General features: G+C 43.0%; 1 protein-coding gene across 1 annotated transcript in view; it reads right to left on the reverse strand.

Moving 5' to 3' along the window:
* Positions 1-604: 604 nt before the first annotated feature.
* The window catches only part of ZBTB20 (zinc finger and BTB domain containing 20), a 27,657-nt gene continuing 16,776 nt past the window's right edge, over positions 605-11,485 (reverse strand). Inside the window, exons 2-3 of the mRNA XM_010187712.1 lie at positions 6,213-7,820; positions 605-1,766 (exon numbers count right to left, since the gene is read on the reverse strand). Coding sequence (XP_010186014.1) covers positions 1,348-1,766; positions 6,213-7,820 — 2,027 coding nt within the window. The 3' untranslated portion in view covers positions 605-1,347. The remainder of the gene's footprint in view (positions 1,767-6,212; positions 7,821-11,485) is intronic.

An 11,485-nucleotide genomic window follows, 5' to 3' on the forward strand; every position in this document is an offset into this window, starting at 1 on the left:
ATATAGATATTCATATATATAATAAAAGAGAAGATATTAGTGGCAGTGTACGCAAAACAAGAAAACAAAGAAAAATTACTTTTAACAATCTCACTTTTTTGTTTTTTTACACAAATACTGTTGGAAATATATTAAAAAAATCAGCATTCTATCTGGGAAACGTCACTTTTGCCCCTCTATAAAATTTTGAATTAAAAAAGTCCCAAGAACTCTTTTTTTTTTAATTATTATTCCCCTCCCCACCCACCCTCTATTCCTCTTTCTTCCACAAGAATAAATCCTGATGCAACTTCTTTTTTATTTTTTTTGCAAAGATTGTGGGAACTAACCCTTCTTTTGTACCTAGATCCATAGGTTGCAACCTCTGATATCTTTGATTTTCCTCTGTGTTTCTCTTTGCCGTCTGTGAAAGTCCCTCTGATTGTGCTGAGGCCCTGGGCTCAGCGAAGACACTGAATAAATTACAAAAAAGCCACCGTTGCTCGTTGTCTGAATCTTCTTGGTTTCTGCTGTAAGGTGGTGGTGGTGGTATGGGAAAAGCAGCGGGGAGGGCGCGCCAGGGAGCGTGGGACGGAGCAGAATCCAGGTGAGGAACCTCTGATTCTTTTGCCTCACCCTGCGGGGACTCCGCGCTATCCAGCCACGCTGCCTTGCACTCCCCTCAGCCCTTTCGTGTGTTTGGGGATGCGTGTGTGTGAGAAAGCAGACACGTGGTGGAAACCAGCAGGGCCGTGTTTCCTCTGGTTGCTGCTCAACCAGAAGCAAAATATTCCACAGTTCTAACTGGATACTGTGAAGTCCAAAAGCGGTCAGCATTGTGAATTATGTCCATTGAAACACTGCGAGCGGTGTACTTATAACGACAGTAGGCCTTGTAGATTTGTAATATATTTTGTTTCGTTTCTTTTTTTTTGTAGTGCTCTTCACAAGTGAGAAAAAAGACTTTTTTTTGTTTGTTCTTTTTTTTATTTTTCTGTCTGTTTTTTGATTTTTTTGTGGTTTTTTGTTTGTTTGTTTTTTTTTGTAGTAAAGAAGGGTTGTATTTAGAGGCCAGTAGCTAGAGATCCAACCAGTGGAGCTCATGAAGCACTACCTGGCCTTAAGGCCACCATCCGAGGAAGGCTGGGAAAATTATTATTCACCCGGCCTCCGGAAATGTAATGTACCAGCAGGCAAAAAACAGTTCTTCATGTAGTACAAAAACAACAAAACGAAACGAACCCAAAAAAAAGGAGGAAAATAAAGGTAAAAATGAAACAAAAATCATTTCTTTAAATTCTAGTGCCATAGCTTTTTTTGTTGTTTCTATTTTTTTGTTCATAACAAAGAGAGAGAGAGAGATTCTACTTATCCGTCTGACACATGCATCCTCATGTGGTCGTTGAAATGCTCGATTTGGTCAAACTTAGCTGGACAGACAGAGCAGACGTACGTGGTCCCCTCCGTGCAGGCCACCACCCCGGCAGGGACGGCCCTGGCACCGGTGCTGGTGGCTCCAGGCGTGCCGTTGGTGGCACTGTGCAGAGCCACATGCCTCTCCAGCAGGGTCTTGTGGGAGAACTTCTTCTTGCAGATGTAGCACTCGTAGGACTTCTCCCCGCGGTGGAGGCGCATGTGCACATTAAGGGAGCTCTTCTGGGTGAAGCGCTTGTTGCAGATGCTGCACTGGTACGCCCTCACGCCAGTGTGCGTCACCATGTGTTTGATTAGGTAATCCTTTAACGAGAAGGAGCGCCAGCAGATGCTGCATTGGTGGGGTTTCTCACCTGTCCATTACCAATGAGAGAGAGACAGAGAGAAAGAAAAACAGACAAAAAAGAAGACAATAACATTAAACCAGCTCTGTATGACTCTCTGCAATAAAGTAATGTGTAAGCCTCGCAGAGGTGCTCTGGCTAGGAAAGAGTAATTCTGTTAATAAGCACGTTTCAGTATAAAAAAATCTTCTGTGACCAGAGGTTTCAAAACACTTAACAAAGTGGGGCTCTAGGTATTTCTAATCCACACACAGTTCAAGTTCACATAGTAGGCACTGACAAAGACAGGACTCGAGTTAAATGGTCCTGGTGCCTACCCCAGCTTCAGTGGCATAGCCTCTCCTGCTTGTTCTCTTGCCTTGCTCCACCCGCTCATTTCTAGACAGGTCTTAGTCAACTTTACCTTTCAGTGTCTCCATCTCCCTACCTGTAGGTAACAAAGGCATGGACAAAGCTAATGATTACCAGATACCTGTAACACACCTGTTTTTGTCAAATTGCTTTTTATTTCTCAGAAGAGAAATGCAATACATTGCCAAAGGAATCCAACTCTCTCTAAAATGTTGCCATTTGTTGACTCTTCTTCTGGTCAAATCTTACAGGTGAAGCATGGATAAAAGTAACTGAAGAGGGCATCTCAACACACAGAATTGCCTAGGCCAGCCAGCACCATGCAAAGGGCAACCTAACAGATAAACCTCCTTTGCAACAGAAATGTAAATATTTTGACTGCCAGTTAAATAAAACATCTTATCAGGTAAGCCAGAGCTATAAAATACTTATGTCACCTACCACATTACTTTGTGCACTCAAGGCTGCTGTAAAAATGATTCTGACAACTCATTTAAGTGAACTCTGATCACATCCAGGCAAATCAGTGACTATAACGATGAACTGAAAATAATATTTAGATAAGCACATACGACTGGCTTGTCCTGACTATACTCTTAATTCCTCCTCATGCTCAGAGCTCTTCTGGGAGACAATGCCGTGGCCTCATGCTTCATGGTATCAGGCAACATTTTCACGGTCTGTTGCTGTATTGATATTGCAGAAAACACCCAACACCCTGAATGCCCCATCAAAAGCTGTTTTTAAGTTTGTTTTCTGAATCACTTGTGGTGTATTTCAGGTGTGGTAATTCATCATCCCCAAAGCTGTCAGGGAGAGAGATGGTACCATTGCTCAGTAGCAATCAAAATGATCCTCTGGTTCACTGACTGGTTTTCACTGAATGATTTTCTTTTGGTCATTCCACAATTTTCCCTCCAGTGGAGATCCATTTTTTTTTCACAGACATCCTGCTTCCTCCTTTTCACAATCTGTCTGGCACTGTTTTAAATCCTGAAGAGTCAATCTTCAGGGACCATCACATGCCTGTGGTAATATATAATTTACTCTTTGTATAGTGAGATTACAATACGCTACTTATATCCAATTTTAAAAGGAGAAATTAATATGGATTGGATAGGAATGACCTACTTTTTTATTTCCTCTGAGTCTATGTTTCTTTTAATTTCATGGTTTGCACATATGATGGTGACAACCGTGAATGAAATCTGCATGCTGCTCTTCCTTGCACCAATGATGAGTTTGCCCCTGCTTGGTGAAAGACACTCGGTCAAGACACATTAAGTCCTTATTTTCCTGCTGGCTTTGCCAAACACAGTGGTGTGTTGAGTGTAGACAGGCCAATATGCTTGACACGTGTTATATGCAAAATGATAGTATGTCAGTTACAATAATGTCTGATTAACTTACAAGAGACTGATTATATTTACAATGCTCATTTTTGCCTTAGGCAACATATGTCCCAGAGTTTCTAATAAGTCAGTCTCCTCTGCTCTAGACCCTGTTAAGACTATGCTACGAAAACACCCTCGTTTTTGCCTGCACATGTGTCTAAGATGCACTGGGTTCTGGCTTTCTAATCTTGGCTTCAAAAACTTCCTGGGATTTCTTCTCTCCCAAGAATCTCAAAACTTTTTAGGTTTTCTTTTTTGTATGCAAATATATGTGCTTCCTAAGTGAGCACTGTAGATTCTTTACTCTTTATCTTGAAGTCAGAGAAAACTTTGCTCAGTGAATTAAATGTGCATGTTCCTCCTTTTGGTTCTTTATTTCATATTTGGCTGGTTTTAGACAGCAATGTGGGACAGTTATTGAATATTAACCACAGTGTGCTATGTAGGAGAAGGCAATGATGGCTCATAAGGCGCATGGACACTGCATGCATTCTAGCATTGTGTTTCCACAACATTGCGTATCTTGGAGAGCAACACTAAGGGATACATTAAAGCCAGTCTGCAGGGAACAGAGAAAAATACCCATCTTTAGTATGCTCATGTCCATGTGAAAGAGGAAAGGGAGGCAGGTTTCCATTGCATGGAAAGCTACACCAGAGTGCATATTTTGGAAGCATAAAAACATACAGAGACTGGGAGGCCTTTAGGTTGTTGAATTCTGGTTTATTTTTGGACTTCTCCATAGCTTCTCTTGTGAACTGTCCGAACAGCAAGACTATTTCAAACATTTGCATCTTCCAAATATTTTCCTTTTTCCGTAGATGTTTTCCAGAGCCACTCTGCCTCATTTCTTTTAACAAGGTTGAGGAAAGTCACCCTGACAGTGAGAATAGCTGTCTCCTCTCTGTTTTCATAACGATCCTGTCCAGCACTAGACAAGGTAGCAGACATGCTTTCTCTGAGGCTACACATATAAAGATGATTTTCAGAAGGTCTTCTGAAGCCCTGCTCTCTGTTGATTAAGGTGCAATTATTCTCCCAGACACGCCAGGAGCCAGTTTGTTCCTAAATTAACTTCAAATTCATTTATCTACCCAAATCTCTCCTTGCTACCACAGTTCATTATTTTAGGCATTCTCAGATCCACACAAATAAAATATTAATTCATAACTGGAGATGCCTACCAGTTTCCTTGGTTGACTTTATGTGTAGTAGCTAGGAATATTTTAGGTCAGGTCAGGTCTTCCAATATTATTGTTTCTCTGACTCCAAATACCAAATGCAGTGCACAGTTAGGGGTGGGGGAAATAAACTACCTAATCTCAGTGAAGTTACTTGTTAAAAAGCCTTTCTAGTTTTCAGAATAAGGATGTAGGCAGATATATTTGACCGTGTTCTGGAGGGAGTATTTTTCTGAATAACACAACTCTACATAGTATTTTAGCTACTCATCCACAGCAGAAAGACGGAGAACATAAACAGACACAGATCTTGGGATTCAGGATTCTTGATCCTTGCAATTATACATTTTGTACCAGTCCTGAGAAGCTGACCTTTTTGCATATATACATGTACATGCTTGCCTTAGCTGTCTAGAGGAATTTTTCATTTAAGTGATAACTATAGGTAAACAGAAGTTAAAAGTTTACATACACACATGGAGGTGAAATCCATTGCATACAATGAGGAGGCATGACTTACATTCCTCCCATACCATGGGCAATTTCTCCAGGTTCTACTCCATGTATCACAAACCCAACAAAGATCTGACATTAACAAAACCACTGCTCAGTGAGTGAAATATTTACTTTCTCTAAACTAGAATTTCTCTCCAACATCAGAATAAGCCAAAGGCTAAGGCAAGCAAAATTTAGTCCTGAACCCAGGATAGCTTCTCCATGTAAGATACATGCATCTCCTTGCTTTGAAGCCTCATAACTTGACAAAGCTAGTAAAGGCAGTTTTGACTCAGTAGTAAATATGGTTACCTATATTGTCTCAAAAGACCATATACTAAAGCATCTGCATTTTTAAACAAAAAGGGCACTGATGATGTGATATTATTTTCATTTTTTCTCATTGAGCCCTATGTTTCTGTACTCACAGCTAGCAAAACACTTGACTTACCAGAGGGGATTGCAGCAATCAGCTTCAGTGAGGTACAGAAAAACTTCCTGAAAAAACTCCAAATTTACTTTCTTACAGGAATATGTGAGATTTAGAAAATATACCCAGGCCTGGACCTACTGCTGCAACTCCACCAGGGATGAACTTGCCCTAAACTCATGCCAGTCAGCATCACTTGAGCTTAAATCCCCATAGCTGTAAAACTTACAAGGGGATGCCCTTTCTTAGCAGATACAGTTCTTCTTTAATGACTTACTACAGTCTCCTCATGCCACTTCTACTGGTCAGCTTGCAGGGGACAACAAGTGCTTACCATTTCCTTGGATGGGTGCATGACACATTTTGCTCCAAGTAATGCTTCTGCACCACGCACAGTTAGGCCCTTATAAGGCACCTATATGTTTCTGCAGGGGCTCAACTTCAATGCACTCAGCTCAGAAAGTGCTCAGTGATACCAGCTCCCTGGATAACCTCTCCCTCCTGCTTGTGCTGGGGGCAGGCAGGTTGGGAAACAGAATCTAAGGCCATGTTTGACAAGGACTTTCTGTGGCTTTGTATATAAGCTGAAGGGACACACTCTTACCTGTGTGTACAAACATGTGCTTGACGTAGTTCTGTTTGGCGGTGAAGGTCTTGTTACAGAGAGTGCACTCATAAGGCTTTTTTTCGCCTTGCCCACCTGCTGTGCTGTGGCCCGCAGATGGGGCCAAGGGCTGTGGGGCTGGCAGCTGGGCAGTAAAGGTTGACAGGCCAGGCTGGGACACTGTCACAAACTGTGTCTGTTGGCCTGCTAAAGTCTGGGGCAGGCTAAAGAGAAAAGGCTTAGGGCCACTGCCAGCAGACTGTGTGGTGAAAAGGGCAGGCAGGTAGGTGTTGCCAGCTGTGCCAATGACCTGAGTGTTGCTGGTCAGAGTCAGTGGCATCCTCAGATTGCTGGTGAGGGTTTCTGTCTGGCGTAAGTAGATCTGTGTGGTTGGCAATGGTTGGGCAACAGTTGTGTTGACAGAAGGCTGCAAAGCCCCCTTTTCGGTGCTGTTATTGACTGTGAGCACTTTGCTGTCCATTTCAACGTCATTGCTTCTCTCTGGTGAGGAAGAGTTGGCATCTACATGCTGCTGCTGCTGCTGAGGCTGAGTGCCATCAGCAGGGATGTCATTTTGATCTGCTTGAGCAGGTTCTTGCTGCCCATCCCGGCCCAGACCAGCCATAAACTGCTGCTCCACGGAATCGGGCTCAGTGCCAATAGAGGAACTGACTCCCGAGTCAAAACTCTCCCCTTTGGGCTCACTCTCAGTGCCTTCTGCTTGGTCAGTGTCCTCAGTGCACTCCTCAGACTCATTGCGCTCAAGGATCTGCACCCTCTGTTGGCCATAGTAGTCATAGTCATCCTCCATCTCCTGCTTGATATGGATGTTGCCCATCAGGGTTTGAATTCGGACAGGGCGTGGTTGCTTGCGGCAGTGTGTGGTCTCTGGAGTGGTGGAGAGGTACCGCTCCATCTGTTGTGACCGTTCATGGATCCGGGTAATCCAGCTGGGGTCTTCCATGTGATGGTCCCTGGGGAGCCCCAGGGCTGTTTCGTGGTGGCTGACCACAGCTCCACTGTAAAAGGAGCGCTCCCCACTGCCATTTTGCATGGAACAGGCATAAAGGGCCGAATAGATCCTGTCCACACTGTGCTGCGAATGGCTCTGCAGGTAGCCAGACTCTGTGTCGGTGCTCTGTCCCGAGGTGCCTGATTCAGGTGTTCCCCTGGGTGTCTCCTGGCCAGAATCCTGAATCACCGGGTAGACTTCTCCCACGTTTTGCGACACAATCCTTGTGCACTCATCAATCACAGTCTTAATCTGCAAGATGCTGGCAGCTGTGAGGATTTGGAGGGCTTCTGACTGTGAGACCCGCAGTACCCCACTGTACATGAAGTCAATGAGCTTTTGCACAGACTGGACTGACACCACTGAGGGGATCTCGATGTCACTGTAGCCCAGCAGCAGCTTGTCCTGGAAGAAGGGGCTGCCAGCCGCCAGCACACAACGGTGGGCGCGTAGCATGCTCCCGTGGATGCGGACCGTCACGTCACAGAAGTGGCCACGGTTGCGCTGCTCGTTGAGGGTCTCGAGCACAGAATTGCTGAAGTTGTGAAGGTTGATGCTATGAATGCGCTCTGTCATCCCCTTGCAACTGATGTTACCTGTAGCAAAGCAGGTGACAAAAGAAAAAAAGAGAGCCCAGATTGAGTCTTGTCCTCTGCAGAGCCACAGGGCACTGGCGAAGGTGACCGCCCACTAGATAAACAAAACAGATTATACTGTAAAAATCACACACAAAGGCACCGATAAAAAGAAATAATCTCTGTAAGGCTAGAAGTAAACTTCGCTACTCATTTGCAGAAGATCAAGCAGACCAAGACAAGTGTAGCTGGGCCTAAATTCCAACCATGTTCCTGGGCCCTGGACAACCTATCAATTTATCTGGCTTTAAAAAGCCTAGAGCTAGCCAAACGTAAACACTGAGCACATGGATTAAAACTGGATTTTAGGCTGTTTGGATGTGGACCCATACCAGAAAATATCAGATTCTTGCTTTAATGACCCTTTACACTAAGTTGTTAATGCAAAGAGTCAATATGAAAATGTGATTTCTGTCTAGGTTGGTATTTTAAGCAATTTGGATCCTGTGTTTCACAGTACAGTTACTTGTATCAAAAAAACTGGCAGTCACTTTGTAAAATTAAAATCTGGTTCAAGATTTAGGCTGTAAATGTTCCTAAAATCCCACACAGAGTTTTGTCTGGGGTTGCAGTTTAGAACATTTGCTACCCATTGGTGACAAACAGCCCTCTGGAAGAACCCAAAACCCCCTTCACTTTTAGCATATCCAGAGTTCTGACTGGCACCAGAACATAATATAAAAACAAATGTTCTCCTGCTGTTATGTACTTGACAGAAATTGGAAAATTACAGACATTTACTCTAAGGAAGACTTGGTCTTAGTTTGGCTGAATAATCTAGATAGAGAATAGTTTAGGAAAGCACCTAACCAGAGCCAACACATACTTCAAAATTACCTTTTAAAAGTCACTTAAAAGAAACCTCTTAATCTCTCAATCCATTTTTCCCTATCTTTATCTTGCTTGTTTTGGTTTTAATGCTTTTTGGTTTCCTTTCCTGTTCTTTACTATTTTTTTCATCTATTTAGATTTTGATGGGGAAAAAACATGGTTTCACCTTTTAACTATGAAGAACCAACTGCCCCTTGAGTGGTAAACAAATAAAACATTATTAATACTTTCTTTCTCTTGGCATTTGTAGTACTAGCATTACCTTGGTTCCCAGAAAAGAACGTTCTGTGAAAAGAACGCAAAGTAATGCAAAATCCCCACCAGAATTACAGGCATTTTGTCTTGAATAATCCTACCAAAGCTACAACCCTCTTGCTGCAATTACCTGTTAATGTGTGAGAATCCAAAAGTGAAATGTGGTAGAGAAGCACAAGTAAATTAAGCTAGCTTATTGTCACTGTTTTAACAGAAATACACACAGCAAATAAATGCCAGTGAAACTGGTTTCATATACATGCCTTTTGGCCCAACAATGTCCCTCTGCTCCAGCATAAAGGGTGCTTTACATCTCATACACAGGCAGGAGAATTCTACTCACTGCAATTTGCAGGGAAATGTGGCCTCCTCCCTGCTCTGTCTTTTCCTTCTCATTCATTCACTCCTGACATCGTAAGCACCCTCTATTCTGGTGGTTCAAAGAGAAACCACCTTGGGCACAGGTGGTTGTCTTAATTCTCTGAAGTAGCTGAATGATGAAAGGGAAGTGCAAAGGTCAGGAACTGGAAATCCTGATGGGACCAAGCTGTTTGAAGAACTCTGATATTAACAAATGTAAAACAGTCAGCATCAGAAAGGTACTAATCTCCATGTGAAGTTAGAGCACTGGTGGGATGCTCATGTAGCAGAAACAGGGAGGAAACCTCTAGCAGTTATCAGGCTGTGAATTACACCTGTCGTGTTCATAAGCTCTGCCAGGAAACCTGAGTTTCCTCCTCTGATGAGACTGATCATAGGACTAGAAAAACATCTTAGAAACTGGGAGACTTTTCTTCAAGGGCACCGCAACTATCACTACACAAAAAAACATACAGAAGAGGTGTATTCCCTCATCTTTCCAGGTAGAGCCATTCTACAGAGGCCTCCAGGGCAGTTCCAGATGCCTTTCTTCCCAACATGTCAGATCACACAAGGAATCAAAATGTATTTACATTAAAAGTCAGACTCCTCAACCTGAAAGGAAAATAACTTGGTAGAAGCTTTGTACTGGTGGGGAAACAGAAGAGTGGAAAATTAATGATAAATAGATGACACCATTTTTCAAGATCTACTGTAGGTCATGGCAACTGATTGCACAGCTACCCATTTATCTTTGAGTGGTGGCCTACCAGTATGCTAGAATTCTTCCCAACAACACTCAGTATTGATCACCACTTGGTTTGACCCTGGGGCTCCCTTTTCACACAAACATATCTTTAAGATATGCTTCTGGAAAAGGAAATGACCTCTAGTTTATATTCTGCTTTGTCTAATCAGGTATTTGATAACAAGAAGAAATATGCAGCAGTCTAACTCAATAAACCAAAAATCCTGCCTTCCACATGCACAGGGTGGAATATTCCACGCATACCAGAGATGCTATGGACAGGTTTCTTGACTTGAGCAGTTGCAAATAAATTTACTTTGTTCTTGTACACCTTGGCAGATAAAATGGATTTTGTGAGTGGAGCTCTGAAAAATGCATGCGCAGGCCAAGTGCTTTCCAGAAAGGTGTGATACGCACCAGGAGACTGGATGTCTTCTTGGGAAAGTGAATTCTGCCACTTATTCACAAATCATGTGCAGAAAGGAGGAAGCGCAAGGTTTATCTCTAAGTTTCAGCAGCCTTTCTTGGGTCCTGGCTGTGGAAAGTAAGAGTTGTGTAGCCACAGTGTATTTGGTCATCAGCTAACTTGCTGAAAACAGCCAGCTGGCGCTAATCAAGGCTAAGGAAAAGAGGTTCGTATGCATTTATGAGTGACGTGAATAGCTCTCCTATAGGAACTCATCTAGGATGCACCTTGGGGTGCAGGAACCTGCCTGAAAGTCAATTGAGTCACTTCAGAAAAGGCATGGAGTATGTTTTGGTTGCTACTGGTGTAACACAGATTTGCCTTTAAAAAATCCTCTCCTCAGTTCTTTACTTCTTCAAATGAAATTGGAACATCTACCACTTCTTCAACTGAGAAACAACTGAAATTCACTCCTCCAAGCTAAAACAAGAGGGGTGAGTGGAAGAGACACATTACAAATGATAAAAAAAGCTAATACAGATTTTGAGGATTTTCTAGGCCACCGTCCTTGACATTCAACACTGAAAACCATACCAATCCAAAATACAGGCAACCAAATGATTTGCTATAGTGTCAGAGATGCTACTACACAAACCACAGCAGTGAAAAAAACCAGCTTTAACAAATTCCAGAGATCGGTCTGCAGCAAAACCTGCTGTCCCATGCAGCTCCTCTCCCTCTCTGCAGGAAACTGTGTCCAGGTCCAAGTTTTGTGGTTGTCCCTTACTTGACGCTGTTCTAAGCTGAAAGTCCAAAGGCAATGTTCCCCAATAAAAGATGGACTTGCCAAGACAGGTTTGAGTCTAAAGTAAATACCACATTCTGACAAAGACCACTAGAGCCTTGGACAAGCTCTTCACAAGACCCAACTACACACGCGCACACTCACCTACTCGTCACTGCACAGAATGCCTGGCTCAGGAAAAAGACTGCTGTCTCAGGCTCTTCTCAGGCCTGCCACTCTTT

The sequence above is a fragment of the Mesitornis unicolor genome, unplaced genomic scaffold (genome assembly GCF_000695765.1).
Source record: "Mesitornis unicolor isolate BGI_N332 unplaced genomic scaffold, ASM69576v1 scaffold4837, whole genome shotgun sequence".
Taxonomy (NCBI): Eukaryota; Metazoa; Chordata; class Aves; order Mesitornithiformes; family Mesitornithidae; genus Mesitornis; species Mesitornis unicolor.